The sequence below is a fragment of the Bos javanicus genome, chromosome 27, assembly GCF_032452875.1.
Source record: "Bos javanicus breed banteng chromosome 27, ARS-OSU_banteng_1.0, whole genome shotgun sequence".
Lineage (NCBI taxonomy): Eukaryota > Metazoa > Chordata > Mammalia > Artiodactyla > Bovidae > Bos > Bos javanicus.
Window position 1 is genome coordinate 41877853 of NC_083894.1, and position 13351 is coordinate 41891203.

Genomic DNA, 13351 nt, shown 5'->3' on the forward strand with positions numbered 1-13351 from the left:
AGGAAAATACCAAATATCACACCTGGTTAGAAATAATATTTATTATTCCCTCCCGCCATGTACAGATTACTTTTCAGAAACATGAACGTATTATCCATGTCTTCATCAATAACAGTTTGTAGAAAATAAACTTAATTCATATCTTGTCAACAATATAGTTCTATCATTTTTTTGAAACAATAGCCATTTTATTTTTCCATGTTAGTTCAAGAATAGCTTCAAGTTTTACATTTCAGATCAAACCAAGACAATCTTTGTTTCTAGGTAATTGCCTGACAGAGCCCCCCCCCACCCCCTAAAAAATTCTATACCCTAAGTGATAAACTCTTCTTGTACATTCAGCAAACTTTATATTGGAAAAGAAAAAGAATAATTGAGATAGGTACTTACTCTCGTGCACAGTAATAAATCTAGCTGAGCTTCTACTCCTTGCTTTGCAATGATGTTTACATAAAATAAATCGTATCTTATCAAGTTACAATGGTAATTTCTTGAAATGTGTTTATGGAAGCTATACACTTAATCCACTGAAATTTCCTTCTGATTTTTGAATCTGCAATTAAACCATCGCCATAAGGAAAAGCTTCATCCCAAGAAGATGTTTCCCCTTTTCCTCAGCTATTTCTCTCTAAAGGCTTGAATCGTCTCTCAGATCATGTAAAGAGATACGTTAAAAGCACAAGAAAAAAATGTTTTAGCTTGCTGACATAATGCCCTTAAGTTTGCTGACATAATGCCCATGTCTTAACTTTAAAATGTAAAATCAGAGTTAAAGCATCACTTAATTCATACAGTACATTGTTAATCGACAGTATCCCACCAACTTAGAAGATCCCCAAACTGGCTGTCTTCTCCGCTTTTATCAACAGTAAGTTTATAACCAATGACTCAATCAAAGAATGTGCTTGTAGTAGGCTGCTGGTTTAACTTTAGAATTACAAGTTTCAATCGTGGGCTATTTTCAGATATAGAAACGCTAAGAGTGGCATATGAACTATTAAATTTGTTTCCCATTACCTACAGGAAGAATTTGTTCAAATAAAATTTTACAAGACAAAATGCAAATCTCTATACCTATATATAGATGTATACATGTATATATTGAACCTAACTAAAGTTTTATAAGCAATACTAACATAGTTCTGGTTACACATTCCTAAAGACTTAGTAACTGCTTTAAAGATATATGTTATAAAGAGGCTTATGCAAAAGGCAAAAATTAAGAAACAACATGATCTTTGAGGTTCTCAGTATTACGTCAAAAAGCTGTTTCTATTTCCCATAGAAGAAAACTATGCACTTATCTTCGGAAAAAAATTATAAAAAGATAATGCTATCATGTGAAGAATTCACAAAAACTATACTGTATATCCCATAAAAGTCATACCTATTTAAGGTAAATCACAATTATGGTTTACATTGTACTACAGACATCACCATCACCTTTCCTCTTTAATAAAGAGAGGGTTTAATTCTTTCTTAACTTCCTTAACTAGTGCCACAGAAATTCAAGTCCTAGTAGCAACAAGTTAAACAAGGTTACAAAATAAGGCATTCTGCTCACATGTCATTAAAGTAACAGGCTGAGATAGTAAAGGGGACCTTTTCATTTTTGTAATTTTATATAATCTAAAAATTATACAGAAGGCAATCTTCACCCAAAAAATCCAATTAGCTGCTATCTTCCAGGGCAACAGAAAAACATACATAAGATCCTCAACTTTCTGGTGATTTTCTCCAACTGCCATAAAAAGGCCAATCTTACCTTCTAAGATTGTAACTGTAAGATGTAATAAAGCCCAAGAACAGAAATAAGGATGAAATGTCTGACTGTTCCTAAGCCTACAGGTCACACACTAAATGATTTTTCAAATTATAGGTGAAATCTAATTTGACAAAATCCCTGTAGTGTTATTTAGGGGAAAAAAAAAACAAAACAAGTGGCTTCAGAACACACTTGCACACCTGCATTCACACACACAGGCACACATCGACATGTGAAACGGTCTTCTTAAACGTTGGTTCTCCAGAAAGAATCAAAATGTTTATCATCAAGCTGCAGCATGTGTATTAAGTGGCAGCAATGAAATCTTTTTAGCACAAGGTAAGAATCTGAATGAACTTTTAAATGACCAGTACCTGAACCAAAAATTTTACTAGAGATGAACTCTAAAATACTTATTTTTTGAAAATCTGGACTCAACTGCCTGTTGCACTTAAGTGTTGCTTAAATAAACAAAAATAGAGCATAAATTCAGCCTCTACTCTCTAAACATTTAAAGCAATGGTTATGTTATCAACAGGTAAAATGCACCTAATCTGGGTCTTTTGACACCTCTTGTTTTAAGTTTATTGTATGATAAAGTTCTTCACAGTTTAAAATATTGTGAAGAGATATATTTATGTATAACTATATTCACATGGATATTATGTACACTGCTATGTACTTAATGTACCCATAATCTTTGAACATGTGTGTGCCAGAGGATACCCCACACCTACGCAGGAACCCTGAATAGCAGATTGGTGTGGACTGAAATGATTTCTCAGAAAAGAGTAGAAGTTAAAAAAAAAAAAAGATAATTATTATGAATAATTATAACAAAAATTTTACCGTATTTACATAGTGCCTATCTCCCAAGAGGTAAAGATGCTTTACAGACGGTGGTTAGGCCGTGTGGGGCGGGCCTGGGGAAGGATCGGCTCTCATTTCCACAAGCAGGGAGCCTCCCAGGCCCGCGCACGCTCACGACGGCGGGGCCCCCACACCGAGGTCTCCTAACTCGCGGGGCCTCAACCGGCAGAGCCGAGTCCCGTGGTGAAGTCAAGCTTCCGTCTGACAGAACTTCCACCGCAGAGGGTACCTTCAGGCCCTCAGATCCTTGTGGTTACGCATTACGTTTATGTCACAGGGAGATCAAAATGGTTTTTGGTTTTGGCAGATGAGCAAGTCTAACATTCAGTGTGAGTGTAATTCAGTGTAGCCTCTCCAGTTAAGTGCTGCACAGCCGGCGGGTCTCGGGACGGCGCGCGGCCTCCAGCCAGGGCTGAGGAAACCCGGCGGCGGCGGCAGAACGGCCTGCGGCTCGTCGGCCGCGAGGTCTCCTCCACGTCCGTGGACGGCGCGCACAGAGAAATGAGCGTTTCAGCACATGTCCAGTTAGCCTGGGTCGATTCGTGTCTAAGTCAGCGAAGGCCTTAGGGGTGAACTTTAAAGGCCAGGAGCTCCTCAGAGTGCATGTTGTTTAAAGAGCGAAGATCTGGCAACTTTAGGAGAAGTTTTGTAAAAATAGAGGCCTCGTTTGGGTGGTTTTTCATTATTAAGGTCCTGAGCGCGCGGATGAGCGTTTCCTGCAAAGCCTCCACGGAGTTGACGTTTTCTATCCCCGATCGATCTGCGGAGAGCCAGGAGCAGAGGGAGAGGAGACGACAGTGTTACTAACCATAACAGTCATAACTCGTACTTGTCAGTCTCATTAATGAGCTCAAACCAAAGTTTTACACATGGGAACAAAGGCAAAAGATACCTGACAGGGTTTTTTAAAGCCCAATGGCAAATGTTTGTAGCTATTAATCATATTATAAAATACGTACCACATAGTACACCTGAGAAATTAAAATTCTTTGTACCGCTTAGGTATCTTTGCTCACAAAAATCTAGAGGTTCTGATTTTTTAAATACGATACCACCTAATTTCAACTGCTTCTAATGAGCAAAACGAGAGGAGTCGTGTGGTTTGGAAGTGTATTTTCACCCCATACGGAACACTCCACATGTGCCTGTTACCACGGGCGGCAGGCACCCGGGACCCACGCGTGGACCCCTCTCCCCGTGAATGGGCCAGACTCACGACTGAATGCAGTATCACAGGAAAAACCATTGCTTCCACCTCAGACAGTCCCACTGCTCGCTCTGAGGAAAGCCAGATGCCATGTGAGGTGCCCCAAGATGTGGCCCAAGTGCTCAGGAACTGAGGGCTGTCTCCAGCAGACAGCAACCAAGACACCCAGTGGGACAACTCACAAAGCACCAAGTCCTGCCAACCACCACGTGAATAAGCCTGGAGGGCAATCTTGCCCGAGCGAAGCCTTCATATGGACAGCCGACAGCTTGAACACTACCTCCTCAGAAACCCTGAGCTGAGCGCACCCATAGCCCAACCCTCAGAAACTGAGAGAGAATAAATGGACGTGTTTTTAAGCCCCGGAATCTCTGGGTAACTTGTTATGCAGTAGTAGTTATCTAACATAGCACACAACTTTATTATCTGTTCAGCTCAGTTCAGTTGCTCAGTCGTGTCTGACTCTTTGCGACCCCATGGACTGCAGCACGCCAGGCCTCCCCGTCCATCACCAACTCCCTATTAATAGTTGTATTTACTTTCATTTAGCATACTGTGTTTATTAAATTCATCATACAAAAATGTTAATAAGTTAGTGATTTAATATAAATCAGCAATAAAGGAAACTACCTTTAAAAGAACCAAACCATGGGCTTTTTTCATCAGCAAGGGCTATTTCTTCCCTTTACAACAGGAGACAGTCGTACACAAGAAATATTCAATGGCTCCAAGAAAACGGGGTTGTAATTAGCAAGAAAAAAACTTCTTCAAGGAAACAAAATTCTCTGGCCATTTACACCCTTGTTTCATTTTTTTAACAAGGAAATCAGGGAGGTCTTCCATTGTGACTGGTAGCTGAAAAAGGCTACTTGGAATGGGAACACTCAAAACAAGGACTAAAATTTAATAGTAAAGGATGGGAGGCTGATTAACTCGATGCAGGAAAAAAATGATGAAAACAGTTTCATATTACATTTAATAAAATTTGGATTATTGCTACAACTGTGCTAATTATTAAAGAAACAGAAACAAACTGAATGCTGACTACTGCTTGGGGGTGGCAGGGAGGGAAATCAACTTTTCACACAAAACTGTAAGATGGACAAAAGATCTCCTCTCGACACCAGACTTTGGCCATACAATCACAGGATCATCTCTGGAAAACTACTTAAAGCTTTGTAATAATGCTTCCAAGACCCTCCCTTGCCTTTAATGGTCAAGCAATTGTTTTCTTTAACGGTCTTGCAATTCATTAATTCATTCACCAAACACTTGAATGAGTGTGGTTACCGGTATATGTGTGCCTAGTTGCTCAGCCGTGTCCAACTCTTGCGACCCACAGACCGGAGCCCGCCAGGCTCCTCTGTCCATGGGGATTTTCCAGGCAAGAATACTGGAGTGGCTGCAACTGCCTTCTCCAGGTTACCTGTATGGTGCTGGGGAATACGCAGTGACCGTGACACACTGCAAGTCCTCATATTTAGAGAGCTGGCGTTCTGACAGAAGAAAGGAGCTGGTTTACACTACATCATCTGTAATTTACAACAACAACTGGGAAAAAATGAGAACGATCCCCAAACAAAACATCTACATGGCAATAGTACCAGTACCAAACACTGCGTGGAAAAGGACATTTGAGTGAGTTTTATATGGGGTTGATCCCCAGTGATTATCCTGACTTTCAGTGGCCCATGCCTCTCTATTCAACTCCCTCCACTGTACCTAAGAATGTTAATCATAAAAAACCACAGTTTCATGATTTCGAGGCCAGAGGACCTAACTACAAACCCAGCTGATCATAAACAATCCCCTAGCAACCGAGACACTAGAGGCACAGACTGAAACGGAAACTCATCTTCCAGACGGTGCACCACGAGCTGTACTGCTGGTTGGGACACAGCTTTCCGCGTCCTTCACCATTTCTCGAGAACTCCTTGACTGTCCACCTATAGACGGACGTGAAATCCCCTCCACCAGCCCCACGTGGGGACAACTGACACCGCACCCCGACGAGCCCAGCCTGACACCCGCAGGCCAGTCTGACCTCCACCTGGGAGGGATTCTGCCCTTCCACACAGCCTGAAAAAGAACTAGCCTTCCGGGTGCAACTGCTCTTCTCCTCACCGTATCAAGATCCTCCCCATCACTCAGGCAAGTAAGTTTGAGACTTCTCTCTGAACAGCTAGAGCTGTTCTGTTAACAAGCAGTACAGGGGGAAGGCTTCTGAAGCCAGACTGGTAGGGGTGCAAACGCCTGATCAGCTGATTATTAAAATGTGACCTCAGACAAATTATTTAAGCCCCCACCCCTGCCGTTCCTCAACCTCCTCGCCTGTGTAACTGAAGACAGCACGTCCTAGCTCACAGGCAGGGTCTGTTGTGAAGACAAAATTACAAAACGAGACCGTTAACCAGCACGTCATCTGACAACAACCAAAACAAAGCAAAAACCAGAAGGCAAGGGTAGATTCCAAGAAAAACAAAAGCTATTTTGAATATAAAGCAAACCGTAATGTTGCTACTTCTAAGCGGTTAGCAGAAGATACGGAAAGACAATCCATCTGTTACCTGACACCTGAACGTCCCGTCAGGAAGCACAGGTTTGGGGGAGAGTGAGTCTAAGCTGCCTTGTTACCCTTGCAGCCCCACTGAGGGAACACTGTGAGCACTATCCCCATAATCATAACACTTAAATACGGATGCTTTCCTGTTCAGTTTTTAGAATCAATTGATAAAGCACGGAAGACAGTCACATCTCTAGAACAGGATGTAAACGTTTTCATTCTTGACAACACATAAGAAACGCTAGGACCAAAGAAGTCAGGCTGCAGAAAAAGTGGGATGCGCCTCCCTGGACGTGGGGATGCACGAGCCGAACTCCTGAGGGTCACAGACAAGCGAAGGAGCAGAGTGGGGGGCACATCACAGTCATTAAATAACTAAAGTAACCGGGGGGAGAAAACAAACATAAAAACTGAGAGGGAAAAATGAGAGGGTGCTTTCATTTATCAGCTGAAAAGTCAAAGACGCTCAGTCGTGTCTGACTCTTTGCAACCCAATGGACTATACAGAATATTGGAGTGGGTTGTCTTTCCCTTCTCCAGGGGATCTTCCCAACCCAGGAATCAAACCAGGGTCTCCTGCATTGCAGGCGGATTCTTTACCAGCTGGAGCTATCATTGATCCGTTACATCTACTAGATAAAAAGGCATAAGGATAATATTTCGAGTTGGATCAGCAATCATCAGAATAAGCCTGAAGAATAGGCTAGCAAGAGAATAAAGAGACTTTCCATTTTATACCCTCCCACCATTACTGGATTTTATTTTCCTGCTTTAAAAATAACAATAGTCGTTTTCTAAGTGACAAAGATTTAAATTTGATATGAACATTATCATCAAGTAGAACAATATCATTTTAAGATGCAGGTATTTCTGTGTTGCTTGCATATCCTCATGTATAAACATAAATAAGAAGGCCCATCTTCTTTCACAATCTGCCCTTCCCCTTCCTTCAGTACTATATACCCACAGGCAGGCAAAGGGACAAATGGATTGGCGGGTAAATGGCGAGAGAGATCCCTAATGTTAATGGTGCTCTTTTTTGGTGGTGATATTATCACCCCTTATTTTCATCTTAGTATTGACACTGTATAATTTCTCAAAGAACCTGTATTATTCTTATAATCAGAAGACAAAACAAGGCTTTCTCCAAGTTAAAATCTGAAACAACAGAGAAATCACATTCCTGGTGAAAACTACAAAGGAGCAGGGTGCCTGGCGAGCAGACCGTCTCCCCCCTGACCTGCCTCGGGAGCGCCCCCCACCGGCCGCGTTCCCCCTGACCTGCCCTGGGAGCGGGGGGCCACCGTCTCCCCCGACCTGCCCCAGGAGCGGCCCCCGTGCCCAACCGCGTCCCCCCTCACCTGCCCCAGGAGCGGGGGGCCACCGTCTCCCCCTGAACTGCCCCGGGAGCACCCCCCGCGCCCAGCCGCGTCCCCCCTGACCTGCCCCGGGAGCGGGGGAGCCACCGTCTCCCCCTGAATTGCCCCGGGAGCGCCCCCCACCAGCCGCGTCCCCCCGACCTGCCCCGGGAGCCGGGGGGCCACCGTCTACCCCTGACCTGCCCCGGGAGCGCAGCCCCTCCTCCCCGCCTCCTCCGCCACGGCCACCTCCTCACCCCTCAAGTCACCCGCACAGCCTGTGAAGCCGACCCTCCAGCCGTTCCGGCGCCCCAGGGTAAACACAGGACCCACGTCACAGTGGCTCAGCGCTCACGCCCGGGGGCCCCCCACCGTGGAGTCACACAGCCGCTCTGTTGGGGCTCACAACGTCACTCAGCCCGGGGCTCCCCGTCTCCCGCCTCCCGCCCCTCGGGCCGTCCTCACCTTCCGCTGGGGAGACCTAACACTCCACCCGCACGGTCCCGCTCCACCACCATCCTGCCCACAAAGCCTTCTTCCTTCCCAAGACGCCCATCTACCGCAGGCAGAGCCTCACCGGTTAGAACATAAAGCTTTCTGCGTTGGTTCTGTCTCTCCAAATGGAACCTACAGCCTGTGTCTTCAACCTCGTCTGTCACCCTGAGGGCCTCGCACTCCAGGCCCATTCACTAGATAAAGAAGTTAACGAGTATGGAGCACCTGCAGTTTCACGATTATAGATTTACTGACCTGATGCCAACTCAAACTATTACTAATTACTTATCAAGAGACTCTGCAAAACAGTGGCTTATGTGCAAGAGGCTTCCCAGGTAGCGCTAATGGTAAAGAACCCACCTGCCAATGCAGGAGATGCAAGAGACAAAGGTTTGATCCCCGGGTCAGGAAGATCCCCTGGAAGAGGAAATGGCAACCCACTCCGGTATTCCTGCCTGGAGAATCCCATGGGCACAGGAGTCCATGGGGTCGCAAAAGAGTCCAACACGACGAGCGATTGAACACACACATGAGCCAGAGGCATTGAAAAGCTACTGAGAAACCAGGCCTCCCTCCCTGACAGGGTCCATCATATTATCCCGTAACTGCAGGTAGAGCAGGTCAGAAAAGGTGGCCAAACAATGCTCGTAAATGGCCTAACCACCGACGTCCAACAGGCCCTTCAAGATACACAAAGAACTTACCCTCTCCAGGGATCACTGGTGTGAAGAGTCACTGATTGACAGCTCAGCCAGTAACCAGGGGCCATACTCACATTTCACAGCCCTCCCTGTGTTCAGCACAAGGGCTTTTACACAGCACAAGTCAATGGGAAACTTAAAGTCAGTCACGTCAAAATACTGTCTAATTCTCCACGAATGATTTAAAATAAAGTCAGGGATACCTAAAAATGGCTGGCACTTTTCCACACATTCCCAGGAAGTGACTGTCTCAGTCCCGAATTCTTACTGGGGGTAATCCCTCTCTTACTGTCCGAGCTGAGATACGTGGGTCAGAAACAACCGCAATGTAACACCAGGTGGCAGAGAAACTGGGAAACCCCGCCGGTGCCTCACGAACATCAGGAAACGCTGGGACACAGCAGCCGCAGCACTCGCTCAGGCAGAGGCTCGCGTCTGCCCTGTGCCGAGGGCATGTGAGGCTCCCACACACAATCGCTTCCCTTCCCAGGAAGAGGAAACCGAGACCCAGAGAGACAGGTACTTACCGAGCCACACAGGGAACTCAGGAGCAAAGCTGAGTGAGAGCCTACAACTCATAATTCTGATTTTTGTAACAAAAGACAGTAATATCATACATCTTGATACTTACAACACTTTCAAGTAACCCACATGGTATTTTTAATTAAAACTTAGATTTGGATTACCACCACCTACCTGGTGATATACAATCTTGCAAAAAATAAATCCATGAGATATTAAGACTTGTAAAAAAAAATATCAACAAAAGCTAAAGATTAAGAGAGGTAGACATGAGGCCCAGATCTCAACATCCGTTTATCACTATACAGCACTTTTGACTTTTACTGTCATGGCAAAAAAAAATTCATCATGCAAACATAACAGACCCCTAGTTCAGCATCTTCCCTAAGGCCTTCGTCCCTCTACACGACCGGCCAAAACCTAGGCAACTGCAGCCTTGTCCCCAGGCTGCTCACTGCATTCCAAGTGGCACGACTGGGAACCGGCTTCCTTACCTGCAGAGACCAGGACAACTGCTGTGAACAGACTCATCTCTTCATCACTGAGTTGGAGGGCATTTAGCTTCTCACTGAATTCAAACATAGAGTTTAGCAGATCCCCGGCTCCCATTGAGTGTAAATCATCCACACTATACTTCTTTCCACTTAAAAAGGTGACAGTACGTTCCTTTGCATCAAACAATGATGCAAACCGTACCATTAAAACCTGGAAAAAGAAAAAGACTTAAATGTATATGGGGAAGTTCAATCGTAATATGAGAAAATAATTCAGTATTCAAGTCAGTTAAGGGATAACCTACGTATTTTAAAAAGCTGTAGACGAAAACCTGAGTTTATTTTTACCCAGAACCATTTGCTTAAGGAAAATTCTCCATCAAAGCAATACTCTAGGAAGAGCATAAAAAAAGAAAATTATAGTCAATATAGTCAATATAGCAAAATAGTCAATGCCTATGGTGCTCTGACACTATTAACAAAGATTCTGAAATGCAGATTCAAAATTAAAGCAGGCCAGAAAACCCCAAATTAAAGCAGGCAATAATGCTAAGAAGTCTGAAACTGGGCCTTGGGCAAGGGTATTAAAGAAAGTCTATTAAGCTATCACGTACATCACACGGTCTCTAAGCCTGAAGTAAAAAGAGCAGTATTTCAATGCAACAACACCTGGAAACATCCAAACACCAAATGCAGACAAGCAAAGATGACCTCTAGTCTATTTCAAGAAACGGTAACACAGAGAGACACAAACTGTTACAGCAGGTGTTGTAGATATCAAGTTATGATGGAAATCCAAACCAAGAGTCACTGCAGACTCGCTCCACCCTAGTCAATGCTAACGACTATGTCCCTTATTTCTCACATAACCAGAGGAACGCTGAACTAACACCCGCCCTTTGCAGAGCTCCCAAGCAAAGACTTGCTTCATCCAAGGCAGCCCGAGAAAGAGGGAGCCTTCTAAGAAGACAGTGCTAGCTCTGCAGCCAGCTGTCTCCAGACAGATCACAAGGGGAACAGAACACACATCCTGGACTATGAGATCTGTGTTCTAGTCCTGACTGTCATGAATATACTGGTAACCCAGGAAAGAAGTCTCTTCACCTCTCTGGGCTATAGTTATATAACCTCATAACTGGGTGAACTGAACTTGATCTCTGACATCCCCTTCTGACTTTAAATCTGGAGGTCCACTGATCAACAGTCTGTCTTCCAATGCAGGGGACATGGGTTTGATGCCTGGTCAGGGAACTACGATCCGACATGTCCCGACTAGAGGAACCCATGAGCTGCGACAAAGGCCCAACGCAGCCAAAGACCCTTACGTCCAATGTTTTCCTTTAAACTGAAAATTCTAACCTATAGGTGTTTCCTTGGAATTATATCACAGCTATTTTATTTGTGAAAACATCTTCTTCTCTATTCTAGTCCAAATGGCCCAGAGAACAGAGCCAAAGGCAAGGGGTTTTGTGGGGGGTGCATGTGTGAAAACGGGCGTGAGGAAGAAGGAAATGCGATGAAAGGAAAGTCAGTAGCAGAGGACGTGTCACCAAGCTGGACACCACCTGACATCAAGCACAACCGAGATCTGGGCCATGTGGGGCCATCCAGGGACATGAAGCTCCCCCCACTTCTTCTGCTGATCAAAGGCTGGGGCCGCCCAACATCAGCTCCCACCCTCCCGTGCACTTCAGGACAAGGCCCACCTGAGCTCCAGGCCAGTTCTGCGCCCTCGCCCACCTCAGCTGCGGCAGGGAAGCCCTGGGCCAACAGATGAGAGGCACCTAGCCAAAAACAGGGAGAGGCTCTGTCTGGGTCCTATTCAAGTTGGCAATAAGAGCTGCCCCAGGCCCAGGAGACAGCATCCCAGAAAGAGAAGCTGGAGTCAAAAGAGCAGCCAAGGATTCTGACGAGGCCAAAAGGATTGTGGTAGTACATATGAAACATCTGCTACATGGACCAAATATTTCACCATCTCTTAAGAGACAAAACCACGATCTGTTTGCCCTTTGGTCTGGTACTGAACCCAGGAAATGCTGGGCTGGGCTTTTGGTAGGAGTCTAACTCCGAAGAACCTGCCAGGTTTACATGTAGAGGCGGTTCCAGGACTTGGAGTTTCTGTGCTGTGAAGCCAGCACGTTTGCATTTCAAGCCTTGAGTCACGCAGGGTTTACCTCGTCTCTCCCCAAGATCCTGGGATGGTCATGCTTTTGTTGGTAGTTTCAGCCTCTGGACTACAAACACTTGTTGAGAAAAGAATGAAAATAAAATACTACCCTGCCCTGTATCAACAACATTCAAGATAAATAAAAACCTACCTCAAAAGTCCCAGCCTTTAAAAGGTTGACCTGGTCATGCTGCGAGAGATCTCTGAACCCAGGAATGCGCTTTGCAAACTCCACCACTTCCTTCACTGCTGGGGTGAAGCTCATGGAAAATTCTTCCCAGATTTCATGCCCCGATTTATGAGGATCTACGTATGGAGACTTACTCATCGGACAAACCTAATATGCACAAAACAGAAGAAATCTTCGATTATGAGAGGTGGGAAAGGAACTTCAAAGGTAGCGTATCAGTCAGTGGAAACCCCAACAGGAAAATACTCTCCGACACATAGAATCTACTGATATTAGCTAGCACTTTCTCTACTGGCTGCTCCCCTTGTGACACAAAGGCTCAGAGCAGCCTAATTTAAACAGCAGTCAACTTATCGTAAAAGAAGTAGACTAAGCAAAAAGTTCATCTGTTACAAGCTGGTTTAAAACCCTGGTGCACAATCTATAGAAACATAAAGTAGCTGAGCGGCTGGGGCTGGGGCAGGGGCTGTTTGCCAACAGGCACAAGGGATGGTTTTGGGGGTGATGGGGACGTTTTAACACTGGATTATGGCAATGGTGCGTAACTAAAATTACTAAAAAGTACTGAGACTGGACACTTGCCTGTTGCACAGGTTTGAGAGTGTACTTTGTAACACTACTATCGTCTTACACTGGTTTTACGATTGCCAAGCAAAGTCACACATATGCACTTGACTCTCAGGCCTGTTACTTAGTTATGGCAGACATATAATTACCATCTCTTAGATAAGGAAATGGGACTTTAAGAGGGTTAGTGATCCATCCAAATACAGCTAGAAGTCAAGGCCTAGAGCCCAACCCCACACTTAGTATTTCAAAACTCACTGTTTCCTAAATAGGCAAAATTACATTGCTGTAATTTCAGAAAAGATCTGAGATGCTTCATTTTTAAAAAAGAGGTCACTGACCACTTATTTCATATATAATGGTGTGACCACTGGCCTCCACTTGTTCAGTGAGGACCCAACGGCTGGACACACAGGTGCACCTTCTAAATGAGGATGGGGAGGCAAGAGGAG

The 13351-nt window shown here is 44.9% G+C and overlaps 1 protein-coding gene across 2 annotated transcripts in view; it reads right to left on the reverse strand.

The window, feature by feature from the left end:
• Positions 1-26: 26 nt before the first annotated feature.
• The window catches only part of NR1D2 (nuclear receptor subfamily 1 group D member 2), a 28472-nt gene continuing 15147 nt past the window's right edge, over positions 27-13351 (reverse strand). For both annotated transcript variants that reach the window (XM_061404708.1, XM_061404709.1), the window contains exons 6-8: positions 12294-12479; positions 9976-10186; positions 27-3395 (exon numbers count right to left, since the gene is read on the reverse strand). In XM_061404708.1, the coding sequence (XP_061260692.1) occupies positions 3199-3395; positions 9976-10186; positions 12294-12479 (594 nt within the window). In that variant the 3' untranslated portion in view covers positions 27-3198. The remainder of the gene's footprint in view (positions 3396-9975; positions 10187-12293; positions 12480-13351) is intronic.